Source organism: Tiliqua scincoides, chromosome 1, assembly GCF_035046505.1.
Source record: "Tiliqua scincoides isolate rTilSci1 chromosome 1, rTilSci1.hap2, whole genome shotgun sequence".
Taxonomy (NCBI): Eukaryota; Metazoa; Chordata; class Lepidosauria; order Squamata; family Scincidae; genus Tiliqua; species Tiliqua scincoides.
Genome location: NC_089821.1, coordinates 185,612,259 through 185,627,208, shown reverse-complemented (window position 1 = coordinate 185,627,208; position 14,950 = coordinate 185,612,259). Strand labels below are relative to the sequence as shown.

At 41.6% G+C, this 14,950-nt stretch overlaps 1 protein-coding gene across 3 annotated transcripts in view; it reads left to right on the top strand.

Moving 5' to 3' along the window:
* Window positions 1–14,728, top strand: part of MAP3K7 (mitogen-activated protein kinase kinase kinase 7) — a 42,219-nt gene extending 27,491 nt beyond the window's left edge. For 2 of the 3 annotated variants that reach the window (XM_066612715.1, XM_066612730.1), the window contains 5 exons: window positions 1,856–1,923; window positions 5,439–5,553; window positions 8,233–8,294; window positions 10,228–10,343; window positions 12,987–14,728. In XM_066612715.1, coding sequence (XP_066468812.1) covers window positions 1,856–1,923; window positions 5,439–5,553; window positions 8,233–8,294; window positions 10,228–10,343; window positions 12,987–13,167 — 542 coding nt within the window. In that variant the 3' untranslated portion in view covers window positions 13,168–14,728. The remainder of the gene's footprint in view (window positions 1–1,855; window positions 1,924–5,438; window positions 5,554–8,232; window positions 8,295–10,227; window positions 10,344–12,986) is intronic. The other variant, XM_066612722.1, reaches the window with a different exon arrangement.
* The last annotated feature ends 222 nt before the right edge of the window (window positions 14,729–14,950 follow it).

The following is a 14,950-nucleotide window of genomic DNA, read 5'->3' as shown; positions in this document are numbered from 1 at the left end:
CTTGCTACTTTATTCTGTCTTGATCAGGGGTGTCAAACTCGTTTCATACCAAGGGCCGTATGGCATTTATGATGCCTGCCGAGGGCCGGAAGTGATGTTGTTAGGCAGGAAGTATCGTCATTGAACAGGTCATAACCAAAAATAAGCACTCTTTCTCACTTAGAAATTCTTTACCTGTAAATTCTTTACCTGCAAATGATAAAAAGCTTCTGCAGGCCACATCCAGCCCCAGGGCCTTATGTTTGGCACCCTTGGTCTAGATCAGGGGTGCCCAAACCCCGGCCCGGGGGCCACTTGCGGCCCTGAAGGACTCCCAATGCGGCTCTCAAGGAGACCCCAGTCTTCAATGAGCCTCTGGCCCTCCAGAAACTTGCTGGAGCCTACACTGGCCCGATGCAACTACTCTCAGTGTGAGGGCAACTGTTTGACTTCTCGTGTGAGCTGTGGGATGAGGGTTCCCTCCACTGCTTGCTGTTTCATGTCTGTGATGCAGTAGTGGCAGCAAAGGAAAGGCCAGCCTTGCTTTGTTCAAGGCCTTTTATAGGCCTTGAACTATTGCAAGACCTTCATTCATTTATATAAGTTCCACTCGTATATTAATTTATGTAAATTTATTCAAATTGTAAATGTAAATTAATTCTTTTCCCCCCTGGCCCCCTACACAGTGTCAGAGAGATTATGTGGCCCTCCTGTCAAAAACTTTGGACACCCCTGTTCTAGATGCATCTGGAGTCTCTTTTTTTAACCCAGTTTTCTGTGCAGATTTAAGGGTCTATACTGAAATGTTGCGAAGTCACTAGCAGCATTCCTGGGGGGAAAGATACAATAGGATTTGAGGCAATTTAATAATAGAAAGTGCATGTTTCAGAATTGTGAGTGATTGAGAGACACTGGACATTTGTGCATGTGCTTTTCATTTTTGGAGTGCTTGCTTGGAGTACTTCTGCTGGTTTAAAAAAAAATATTAAAAAAGCAATTATTCAACGCAGTATTCCAAGACCAAGAATCCTGTAACTTGTGTTAATCAGAATATATTGGTGTTTCCTTTTGGACTGCTTCTCTGTGATCTTGGAAACAATATAAATAACAATTGCTGTCAGTATTAAAATGCTTGAAGAACATATGCACTAAAAATGTAGCCTTTTATGGGGGGAGGGGAAGCTCATTCCTTGGCTTGCAAGTTACATATCCATTATTACTGATAATTTTTATGTGATAGTAGCATCCAGTGCTGTGAGCAAAATGAACAGCTAGTAGGAAGGGTTGCTGGAATGAGACAAAGTCAAGGTTATTTTTTTTTTTACAAAAAAACCTTTGCAGCATTATGGCTTGAATAGAAACGGGGATTTGCATTTCATGAAAGAGGCAGGGAAGAGAGCTCATTTTTAGGACAATACTGTTGGGTTACTCATTTTGTTGACCAAGTCAAGGAAGCAAGTTAGCCTGGCAGCATCTTATCTTAGCAGCCTTGGTCTAGAAATCCCCATAACGTAACCTCCTTGAAATAGATGTCGTCATCAGTGCCAGCCTCCCCCCTCCAAGCGCTGAGCCTGTGAAAGCACGTGTGACAGAAGATGTGAAGTAAAGTGCAGAAGCTATTCGTGGGGTAGGAGTGGTTATTGTATTAGGATATGCTTTCTGTTGACACGCCAGCGTGCAGGGTTTTTTTTTCCTTTACTTTAAAGTTTGCAGCTGTCTCTCTGCTCTCCCCTCTCCTCCCCATATACAAACACACTATCTCTCCCTGAATCCGCACAAATTCCAAACTCTTTTTGCAGTAGTCTCCGACTATTGTTTGAGTGTATTTTCACCCTTTTTTGTTTTCCCCTCTCTCCTCCCACCCACCCCCCATCAGTAGGCAACGGACAGCAGAGGCGCAGATCCATTCAAGACCTTAGCGTTGCTGGAACAGACTCCAACCAGGTAAACATTTCTCTCTTTTTGGCACTTAAATGTTTAATGTAATGGATTCATCACTTGAACTGCTGTCTGAATTTTATAACTAAATGCTTACATAGGTGGGCAATTCCTCCCAAATGGGTTATCACAAAATCTGGTGCTACAAAGGAAAATGTTCATAATTCAGGCATGTGAAGGACACTAGATTAATGTGAAGTGAGCATATGAACACTCTTCCATAGCTCTATATTGCAAGGAGGCCACTTATGGAAAAAAATCTCAGTATCATATCTCCATTTCATGCTGCAGTTCTTTTGCTGGCTTTCATCAGGGATTTAGCAAAGCTACTTTCCTGTGCGCTCTTACTTAGGGGGAGAGGGTGTGTTTCTTTCAACTTATTAGGAATTGGTTTTGAGTGCATCGTGTCTAAAGACAGCCTGCAAGTTTTAATAATGCTCCCCTTTTGAAAGATTTATTAGGCATTCACTGCACATGGATACCTGAGACCTAAGTTTTTTAAAAACTAAAACTATTCAGAATATGCTCTGTGATGCATTTTGGGTTAGGTTGCTTGATAATTTGCACATCCATTCCTTGATTGCTAATCTTTTCAACATTAATGTTTTGAAAGTTGAAACTCAAGTTTAGGAGAAGTCTTCAAATTCACAGCGGTTGAAACATTCAGATTTATTCATTCTTTCACCTGATTGTATGAAACGGTATATCCAGAGGTGTGTGTATGTATGTATGTGTGTGTGTGCCCAAGGCACTATAGTGTGCAGTTTGTGGTCTGTAGTGGAAGAGTTAGAGGAGGATGTAAATGAAGTTGTGTTGTACCTCTATGGAGAAAGAATTTTGTTATTGCTGAGATTCTTAGCTCCTGAGACTCTTGGTTTGCATGACACTATGTTGGATAACCATTGTAAATGACAATTCCTTGGTAAACACAATTGGTTATTTTAATTCTTGACAATGGTTAATTTCAGAGTCAGCGTGCATGCTTGTTGACTTTTTGTGAAACTCATAAACATAGCCATTATGGTGCTCCAACAGGTATTTCAGCTCTACTTAGGATTGGTTCAGCATGAACTGAGATTAAATTGGTCTCCCTTTTGAGACTCCCCAAATCTACAAAGAGAGTGCAGTAATTGCATCTGTCTTTTAAGGAACTCTCTATATCTTGTAATAAATGATATCGAAATAAACTTCCTTCAAATAATAATGGCATATAGACCTCTGTGCATAGCAGCACTGACAGCTATTTATACATACATACATACATACATACATACATACATACATACATACATACAGGTATTTATATACTGCCTTTCGTTGGTCGTCAGATTTCTCCTCAGACTTTAATCCAAGGCGGTTTACATAGGCCGGCTGTTCTAAACCCCCATAGGGATTTAGATTCTATTCTCTGAGTCCTGGCAACTCTGCTATCGCCAGTTAATTGCAATGCCTGCTGATGATGCCACCACATTACCCATGCATAGAAGGCACAGTTCAACATGCAATAATAGTAGGAGCACCATAGCATCATGCACAAGCTTTGCTGCCAGGAGCGGCCTGCAGTGCCTCTCCTATTCCAGTCACTCATAACCAAAGTGTGCAGGACGGCAGTAAGTGATATCTACATCACAAGCTTTCTGAGAAAAGGCAGTTTAATAGGAAAATGGAAATGTGGACTGCGTCCCACCCTTGGGAACCAGAAATGTAATCTTCTGAAGGCAGTGCCTACATACTGGGTGTTCTGCTAGCAGCTTTTCCAGGTTGAAAAAGGAGAGGCAACAGTACTAGAACAAAAGCCTCTCACTCTACTGAGCAACACCTTAATCACTCAACTTGGGACCAGACAGAAGGGTGGATCCTATGTAGACACCCAGTGCTTAACTACTAATGCAACCCTTTCTCTGCTGCAGTAGTCCAGTGCCATATAGGTAAGTAATGTAGGGCTCTATGTGGAGTTTTACCTTGGTGGAAAGGAACAATCTCAGCATGTCAGAGATCCCAGATTCAAGTCCTGCCACAGGGTCCCAAGGGAAGACTAGGAAGAGAACTAATATATATACAATGCAGTAGTGGCCAGTACATGGACCATCTCTGCACTGGACCGTTAACTTCCGAATCTCATTTATTGTGAGAACTTGTTTGTGTTTGGGCCACCACATTGTTCAGGATTTAATGGCTTCTCAGATCACTGATTAGTGAATATAGCAAAACTTAGAGCTAGAAGGTTTGTATTCAATTCCCACCTCAGCCAATGGCTTGGTGCAACCCATCCATCCTTAATGGACAAAATGAGAACAGTGAGCTACCTAACCTGGTTGTTGTGAGAATGTGATGATGGTAGTGCTGTTAATAAAGCAGCAGCAGAGAGAGAGAGAGAGAGAAGGCGGGGCAGTCTCTGCATGGACTGTGTACCAGTGAATTGCTCCCACAGACAAAATCCCAAGGTGACAAGCAATGACCGTTATCCATTCCTGTGGTTTATTTGCAAACCCAGTTGACACTTCAGTCGGGCAGGAAGTTGAAAAACAGCCTGGTAATTTGGTGCTGATGTGAGAACTAGCACAAAAAGCCAAAGGGTATGCACAGGTGGGGTCGAGTATGCTTACTGCTTTAACTGCAATGTTCCATGATCCTTGGAAAAAGAACAAGATTTACCACCTTTTTCAAATCCACAGTTGGAGACTCATAAGAATAAGTATAGAGAATGGTTGTGTTGAATAACACAGCAGTTATGGAAGAACTCTTTCTTTTCAGAATCCTTAAGGAAAGAAAAGAGCTCCTGTTTCATACTCGTTTGCCAGTACTGCCCTATGAAACTTTATCTTAGGAAACTTTTTTTTTTTTGGTACAGTGAAAGTTGGTAGGATTTCCAGTTTGTTTCCCGTAGCCATCCCTATGGATTACTGGCTCATATTTAATTTCTTAGAAGTCTTTTGTGAGTATTGATTCACGTTTTTGATTCAGGCTTAATGACTTTATGCCCCTCTTCAAGATTGAGGGACTTGCTCCCTTTTGTCTTCTGCCTCCCTCCAAACCTCAGGTTTGCATACAAGAAGTGATGCATGACAGGAGCAAGGAAGGAATGCTAAGGCACTGCAAATGGGTTCTCTGTAATAATTGCTTTTTGCTGGGGGACAGAAGATGATGGGGACTGAAGGTATTGGGTAGGCTGGAAAAACAGGCCTTCATGCTCCTGCTGCCTTAGCTGTCCTCTCCTCTGACCTTCTGAAAGCTGCCATATATAGTCTCCTGTTCCCTTGGCTAAACGGTCCCAGGCTCCAGTGAAGTGCGTAGGAAGAGTACGTCTGTGTGAGAAAGGCATCCCAGACTTGTGAACTGCTTCTCCGGATTTATTTCTTGAGAGGAAGGAGATGTGGCAAAATGTCCATGGGAGATGAAATGAATTGCAAACAAATTTCTAGAACTACATGGCATTCCCTAATTATTTTGCATTTTCAACAGTGTTGTCTGAGACACTGGTTTTAAAAACGACAATTTTATTTATTATAATGTTTGTACAGGAAAGCAGAAGCAGCAGTAGATCCTCCAGTCCTGGTGTCAGAATGATCACGACTTCGGGACCAACCTCTGAAAAGCCAGCTCGTAGTCTTCCATGGACACCAGATGATTCTACAGGTAAAGTTCTTGTGTATGGAGATTTTATCATTTTAACAGTTTATAGTTGTTTGTAAAGACAGTGTGTATTTTCAGTAAATGTAAGGGATTTTCAAGACAATTTTGAGTATTCACAATTTTAGCTTTATGCACTGCCTCTGGAACATAACCCTTGCATAAGCTGAGGGATGACTGTGCTACACTAACCATAATGAAGCAAGTTACTATCCATGCTAATTTACCCCCTTTCATAACATCTTTTAATCAATCTGAACTTCAGTGCAGTGTAGGAGTGGGCATTTGTGTACAATATGCTGTCATAATAAATGTCTGTGAATTAGTACAGTACAGCATCAGTAAACACCGGGTATCTGTTCTGGAAATTCAAGCACTATGCAAAACAGTGCTACTGGAGGAAATGGAAGCTGATTGGCCCTGCCTGACCCAGAATGTACTGTTCCCCTTGACTACAATAACCGTCAGTCAACCTGGAAATGAAGAGTGCTGTAGTGAATCAGTGCTAAAGCAGCTGACGTTATAGAAAGTATTACTGTATTCATTATAGGGCTGTAAATGCCCAATTTTAATGATAGTGGGTGTTCAGTATTGGGTAGCACATGCTTTATAAATGTAATCAAAGAGTTATAGGAGCAAACTAGTCAGAGTGGAGCAATTAAGCTTTACACAAGCATGCAGGCATTGCATAACTCCTCCAAACAGTTATTCAGATATGAACCCCTAAAGCAGTCATTGTGTGTACCTTACTTGTTCCTTTTGGGGGTTTAGATCCTATTGCTTAGCTCTACTGAGTGCTCAGGGTAGCTTTCAATATGTCATAAGCCAATAACAAGAACCTCACATCTTACACAGTATCAAACATCGATAATTAAAATGAAAATCCTAAAAACAGTCTGCATATCGACAGCAAAATTTGGGACATTCCACACCTATTGTGGTGAAAAGGTTTTCCAGTTTTCTAAAATTAAAAACAAAGCTGGCCAGTCAAGCTATTTTGAGGGAGAGTTCAGGACACCATTGCCAGGAAGGCCCTGTTCCTGATTCCTGTTCCTGATCCTGTTGATTTTCATGCCCTTGTCTGTCAGAAGATACCAGTGCACCTGGGGCTTGTGTGAAGCAGTGTGTTTAGCAACTCTCCCACCTATGTGGGAGCTGTGATGTGTGCATGTGCATCTACACAGGGCTCTGCAGCTATCAAGATTGCCTCCTTTTGTAATGGAAGTGCTTCACAAATCCTCCTTGACTTAGAACAGGGAATCCCCTGCATATATGCAGTTCTTTAGTGCCCATCAGAACCCAGTGAAGATTTTGATTATGCCCTTTGCTGCTATATACAGGTTCAGCCTTGTTATACACGGATTTGACTCAACACAAATGGTCCCTGCAAATGAGAAGGAATGTGCTGATCCCTGGAGAAGGGAAAAAATGCATCCCTTTAAAATCAGTTTTAAAAACTGAACAGTCCTTTAACAATCGCCTCCTTAATGAGAGAGGGGGGCAGCTGGCTGACAATCCATCAATCTTTCTCTCTCCAGTGGACCCCTCCCTTCCCCCTTTGATAAGATACTTTGCATTGGTGAAGGGAGGAACTGAGTGAAGCACCTTTGTAAGCGCTCAGACTCTTATCTTATATCACAAAGGTCAGCAAGGCTGTTTTTAAATCACCAGAGCAAAGAAACTTTGTTTTTTAAAAGGATTTGCTATAGTGCAGTTTTTTGCCATCCAAGTGAGTGCTTCGAAGGGAACCCATGCGAATAATGAGGCTCAACTTGTATATTGCAAAAGTGCGTTTCAGGGGAGTATGTGGTGTTGGTTTTTCAACTCTAATAGAAAATTAGCTGCATGTACAAAAAAGTGTATTGTTTTATAAAAAATTTTATCTTTTCAATCTGCACTTACAGTAGCTCCTTCTCTTGCCCTTATCTCTCTTGGGAAGTTTTAGATTACTATTTTTCTGTCACTGCAAAGTAATTTTTTTCCTCCACTGTGTGGTTTCAGAGGGCCAAGCCCTACATAGTGACAGCTTATGATCTGATTTCATGGTGGAGTGCAGAGAGTGATTCATAGACTTCTGATGCAGTTCTGAAACTGCTCCTGGCCAGTGCCGGGGGGGGGGGGAACACCCTATCAATACAGGTTAAAGTTCCTTTGAAGAAGAGTAGAAAATGTAACAAACTGACTCAGGCTGAAATCCTAACCTCCCTTTCCTGGGAGTAAGTTCCATTGAACACAATAGGACTGAGTAGACCTGCTTAGGATTGTGTCCTCAGTTATTTTTAAATTTGTCACTACGGGGTCACACTATAGAGACCATTCATACAGTGAATCTGACACAACTACGCTTTTCCCGCTTCCCACTTCTTTGTTGGACTGGCCCTAACTACAGCACTGCACGGCCATTTGATGGTAGGCAGCTAGCTCTTCCCATGTGAATGCAGCCATCATGCACTGAGAGAGTAGCAGGGCACCACTGGGCATCTTGACAGCTCAGTCCTGTGTAAGTTCCATTGTATTCAGTGGGTCTTACTCCCAAGAAAATGTGTATAGGATTTCAACCTGAATCTCTTCTACATCTCTTCCTAATGGAATCAGTATAGAACAGGGGTGTCGCACAGATCCAGCATGTCTTGAAAGCACTTCGAACAGTTGAAATTCAGAATATGTACTCTATTTTTCTAACAGATACCAACGGTTCTGATAACTCGATCCCAATGGCATATCTTACATTAGATCACCAGTTGCAGGTAAATTATTGTTTATTTTCCTTCTATAGCAGGGGTGTCCAAAGTTTTTGGCAGGAGGGCCACATCATCTCTCTGACACTGTGTCGGGGGCCAGGGGAAAAAAGAATTGATTTACATTTAAAATTTGAATAAATTTACATAAGTTTACATCAATGAATATATTAAAGATGAACTTATGTGAATGAATGACTTGCAATAGCTCAAGGCCTATAAAAGGCCTTTCGCAAAGCAAGGCTGGCCTTTCCTTTGCTACTGCTGCTGCATCACAGATGTGAAACAACAAGCAGTGGAGGAAGCCCTCATCCCACAGCTCACGTGAGAGGTCGAACAGTCGCCCTCACGCTGAGAGCAGTTGCACCGGGCCAGTGTGGGCTCCAACGTATCTCCCGAGGGCCAGATGCCCATTGGAGACTGGGGGCTCCCTGAGGACAGCATTGAGAGGCCTCGAGGGCCGCAAGTGGCCCCAGGGCCGGGGTTTAGGCACCCATGTTCTATAGTATTAATATGTATATTTGGCCATTTCTTTGATCATCAGTTCCCAAACTTCTCCGAGTGAAGTTGGAATCACTGTGAGATATTGTGAGGGTGGGGCAGGAGTGGGGGGGTGGCCCTGACAGCACCGCAGGAATCGCGGCGTCACAGGTACCCAGGGACGTTGTACATGTGGGTGTCCAGAATCCTCCTATAGTGTTCTGGAAGCTCAAAACCCTCTCTGCGACCCTCCGCACAGCTGGACTGAGCTCCAATCTCCTGTCAGAGCTCCAAGCAGCTGCACAGATGGTCACAGAGGCAGCTACAAGCCTCCAGGAGGCTTCAGGACACCCCAGGCATGTTACAATGTCCCTTGGTCCCTGTGGCGCCATCAGGGACCCATTCCTGGGCCACTCCCCTTAAGGGGGAATGGCCCATTTCCAGTTCCCTGGTTGGTCATGACCCACCAGTTTGGGAACTGCTGCTTTAGATAATTACGTTGGTCTTCATGTTTGATATATGCTAGGCAAGAGATGGAGAGAACGGTCTTGTAGAAATGACCCTGGATAACAGTGTTTGACTAGAAAATGTAGTCTCTGTAGTGTCTTTTATTTCTGAATGTGATGATCTGATACCACAAGTATTTCTTCTGATATAGCATCTCAGAAGGTCATGATAGTGTTCTTACAGGGGCACATCTTGTCTCTTGGGAGCCTTCTGTCTTTAGCACTGACAGTGTAGCATTGACCAGTACTTTGGTACCTATATGAGTCTGCCCCTCCCCAGGACAGCACAGAGACCCCTGATGGGGTGAGCTGCCTGTGTAAAGCACTTCCCTCAGGGGTGATGGATTTGGATTGCTTTGTTCTTGCCAATACAAATTTGTTCTACAGATTACACAGGCCAACACACATTTTGCTTCCTTAAACGTTATATCAATTCCTGGGTATATTTGGGGTGCTGATTCCAAAAATGGCATCCATTTTACCCTATCATGTCTAGTTTTGGATATACAGCATAGCCTCTTTAGTGAATGGTTCAAGCAGCTTCCTCTTGAGGAAGCCTACACCATGGCTTCCTCATGAGAAGCTGCTTGAACCGTTCACTAATGAGGCTATACTATATCTCCAAAACTAGACGTGATAGGGCAAAACGGATGCCATTTTTGGAATCGGCACCCCAAATTCATATGAAACCACTGTAAAGTTTGGGAAAAACTTTTCTGACCCTCAATTTTGTAGGCCTGTGTTATTAAATGGTAATCTAATACTCGCTGCTTAGGATAGAGATATTTTCAGAAGTAAAGGTAAATTTCAGGCTTGAATCAAAGATTTTTTTTAACAAACACAACTTAACTCTTGCTTCTAAATGCTTTAGAAAAAACATTACAGACCAGTTTTGACTTGCTTAATTTTAAGAGATCACTTGAATAGTTTTTGACATACCTGGTTTTTATTTTCAGCCTTTAGCACCATGCCCAAATTCAAAAGAGTCTATGGCTGTGTTTGAACAGCACTGTAAAATGGCACAAGAATATATGAAAGTTCAGACAGAAATTGCATTGCTCTTGCAGAGAAAGTAAGTAAAATATATATATTTCTTGTTGGATGCTGTGTGGATATCTTTTGGGCTGGATCTGTGTTCCAATCATGTATGACATTCTCTTTAAAGAAGTAATAGTTAACATTGATTCCAGAACAACTATTCTCATATACCTAGCCATAGTTCCAGAGATCTGTTGGTTAACTAGCATTAGCCTACTTCTGTAAATTTCATTAAAGAAGTGAGCAATGAAATAGCTTGTAAAAACTGTCTTAACAGTGGACAAACTTGAACCCTCTTTCCTCTCCAGCTGCTTAGAATGACACACTATGCTGATTATCAGTGCTTGCTTATTGCAGGCAGTGAAGTTGGGAGGTGTCTACCAATGCCTGAGCCTGCATCCTAGTGGAAAGTTGTTATGTCATATTTTGAGTCAAACTGCATCTTAGCTGTGCTATTTTTCATGAAAGAGCATGAGTCTGAAGAGCGCATGTGATTCTGATATACTGTACCTTGATGTTCCAATACCAATACTTGGTATTGGTACCAACATCATACCAACATTGATACCAACATCAATACCAATACTGTATTGATGTTCCTTGAATTCTCCAAAGAGATTTCAGTGATTTCAGACTACATCTCAAACCTGATGTGCTTCTCTTTTCCAGTTATGCCCCAGTGCCCTGTCTGTTGCTAAGTAGGTAGCTCGGCTGAGCTATTGCAAAAGGTTGCTGCTTCTTCCTGACTGCAGAGCTATTGGAACAGGATTGGCAGCATTTTCTTCTTCCCAAGGCAGTGAGAAAATCCTTGCTGCTTTTGCTCTGCTGTCACAGCATATCTGTGTTTCCAGGAGTGTTTATTTCAGGTGTGCTCAACCTGACTGACTCTGTGTTCCCAGACTCAGCCAGGTGTGCTTATTCTCTGGCCTTGGGGAAGAAGCTGATTCCAGTGTTGAGCAAATGCACCCTCTAGCCTTTGTCATGCATGAAAGAAACACAGCAACTGTACCACTTGCCAGTGAGCAATCCTGTTGCTTGTTCACAGGTTGGCCCTTCAGCAGTTTTGGGGGCAGCTGTGTAGAAGTGTAAGCGCCATCAAATAAATAACTAGATGGGGGGGGGGGAGAGAATGGAAACTTTTGAGAAATAATTCACCACAAGTTGACTTTGGATAGTCGTCTTAAAATTAGAGGCCAAAAGTGTTTTGATTGCTTACCTCATCAATTAAACAAGAAGACAGTGGGGAAAAAATAGTCTACGTGACTGTTGTCTCTGCTATTTTAACAAGAGTTCATCTCAACATAGAACATGAGCTATTTTGAGAATGGTGTGAAAATGACAAAACCTAAACAATCTTTGACAAGAGCCAGAATAAGCTGCTAGTATATATTTAGCAAGACTTTTTTGTTCTTATTAAGGTTGCAAAATTTGTATGGCATGGCAGAGCCAGCAAAGATTTTCTCACTGACTTCATAGAAAAGAATCATGATGTTTGAATCATGTAGAAAAGCATCATGTAGTTGTGTTTAGCAGTGTAATGGCATATTTATGTCATGGTACAAAATAGGTGTGTCTAGTTGATCTCAGGATTAGATATTAATGACAGACACAATGTTACTACTAATGGCCTCTTTCATCTCGCAATGCACAGCTTCATTTACCCCATCTCGTGTTTTCCTGTGCTGCTTTGCTTCTTTGGCCATGGCTGTCAAAGTGACCAGGAGGACACACAGCATGATGTCATGTTGTGCAAAGTTTTTGAAGCTACAGGAAGAACATAATGTGGGAGGCAATTTAAATGGCAATGCCAAGTTGAGTTTCCCCAGTAATTCACCACTTCAAGACTTTCTCATTTGTTAATGCTTTTCAGAAGGTGTGTGTGTGTGCGCGCGTGCGCATATAGCACAACAACTGCAGTTGTCCAGTGATCAAAGACCCTTGAGCGTTCTAGCATGGTTATGGTTGGGGGTGAGCTGGAGAATGAATATAGCATCTTTAGAATTCCCAGCAGGGAGAAGGAGCACTGACTGATGGGTGGACTTAGGACCAGATCATTGACAATTCATTGATTTATTGTGATCTTTCCATCTGAAGTTCTGTGTGAGGGCTGTCTTTATCCCATATCTGCCCTCTGCTCTTTCTAGTATGGAAGCTTATGAACTTCTGTTTCTTTCACTACCTATATCTAAAGACTGTTTACCAATAAAAGAACTTATTACTACTGTACTTTGTCCTGATTATACCAGAACTTAGCCAGTAACAGGGACAGCTTTGGTGCATTTCAGACATGCGTATAAGAAATTTTAAATTATATAGTTCTGGTTTTGAAGAAAATTGATGAATACAATTGCAAATTACCCTATTAACACATTGATGTAAAGTTCAGCTATAACTCAACAGACATCTGTCGTTGTAGTAAATATCGTTCTAAATGTTGGTGAACAGGGCTGGTTCACATTGGTTCATACTATACTATGGTATGTGTACATCAACATAGATGGCTATGACGCTTTACATGCAATGAAGTGGAATAGGGAGGTGTATGCCCTCTTATCTTTACTCATCAGATAATTTGTTTATTATACTCAGGCCATTAATAGTATTAGATACAATGAACTAGGTACATCAATTTTTTTTTCCTCTCTATAACTCTAATTTTGATTTTCATTGCATGTAGGCAAGAACTAATAGCAGAACTGGACCAGGATGAAAAAGACCAGCAAAATACATCACGCCTGGTACAAGAGCATAAAAAGCTTTTAGATGAAAATAAAAGCCTTTCCACGTACTACCAGCAATGCAAAAAACAGTTGGAGGTCATCCGAAATCAGCAACAAAAACGTCAAGGGACATCATGATTCATTGGGATTTCAAATTGACAATGATGCACAGAAAAACTTTTTTTTTTAAATGATGCCATAATAGGACAACTCCCGAGTGTTTTCTTATTGGTGTGTGCTGAATGTGTAGATGTACCTGCTGCTCTTCCAGCATCAGTTCAGTATCTTTTATTTGGGTGAACATTGAGTTGTTTGAGAAAGGTAAGAGCGGTGATCAGCAGCACTAAACATAAAGCAAAATGCAATGAACTCTGGCTATTTGCATGATCCTTGTGTGATGGCTAGCCTATCAAAAGTGATTAAGTGGCTGCTAAATGTAAGATCTTTTTTGTTTTACTGCAATAAGAACAGTGTAGAAACATTTCCATTTTTAGAATGTGTTCGTCCTTCTCTCATCTTGTACTGTTTGCATCAGTCCTTTTCCAGGACTCCCCCTTGCACCAAGCACAAGAAGTGATGCTGGTTAAACAATGCATTTTCCCTTTTAAATAGTCCCATCTTCCATGTAAAAAAGGAAGTCGAAGCTGATCCACCATGACTAGTCTAGTGCTTGATCACCTTTCATTTTAACTAAAATGTCTTGTAATCTTGCAACCATAAAAATGTCTGTATTTTCTTTATTTTGGGCGTTGAGGAATGGGAAGAGTATCGGCAATTTATCCAGGTTTTTGGGGTAAATTGAGCATAGTCATTAAGCAACATAGGTCTTGATGTGTTTAATCATATATTGTATTGGCTACTTGCAACTCAGACACTGAGTTCATTCCTTTAAATATCCAAATGCAGCTAGAGAGAAGACAGCTGTGGCTTTGCCACCCATTCCCTCTCTGGTCTTGCACATCCCACTCATTTACCTGCACAGCAAGCAAGTCTCTATGTGTGCAGCATGTGGTTGAGAGAATGGGCAGATGAGAGAATCAAGCAGCAAGCAGCTGTCTTATCTTCTGTGGCATCAAGAGACTAAAAGGAACATGCCTGGATTGGGAGATGGCAACCCTACTTGACCTTTTAGAAGAAAAAACAGAATGCTTTGATTGTATTGTAAAGAGATTCTTTAATGAATGCCAATACCCCCTTTTTGCTTTGTTTCAAGAGAACAAGGTTCAGAATCCCATGAATGGCTGTAGGCGTGACTAGGGGGCTTGCATGTGCCCTGTTGGGCTTTCTGACACTTTTCCTGAATATAGCAGGGACTTCTTCTCACCTACTCACCTCCCACAAATGTGCTCTTGCAAGTGTTTTTGCAGTAGCACTGAGTTCAAAAGAGGTTTTCAGAGTTCAGGAATTGCTGAAGAAAATTATGAAAGACCAGGCCTGTTGGAAAATGCAACTTTATCCTGCTGATTTGAATACCTTGCCACGAATTACCTGCTTTCTTCAGAAGCTGAAAAATTGTGTATGGACAAATATATATTGTATAGTTCATTTGAATGACAGAGATTAGTATTAGTCCTTTCTTTTGTGTTCATGTAAATGTGGCCCTGTGTGATGAGAACAGTTACTGAGTGTGATGGGAGAGTTAAACTTTCTGGTTTGACTACAGATTTTATGCATCTGGAAATAATGATTTTTACACTGAGAGGCGTCTGAGATTTGTGATATGTGATTTATTTGGTACCCTATAATTCTTTCAGTGCTGCATGAGGTAGCAGCCCAGTTGTGTCCATTTTTATTTGCCGTCCTGTCCTACCCTTTTCAATGAGACTTATTCCCCCGGGGAAGCATGCATGAGATTGCAACCTTATTACGACAATGCATTTCTGAAGCACTTGGAAGTTTTTTGGATTTTTTTTTTAGTAAC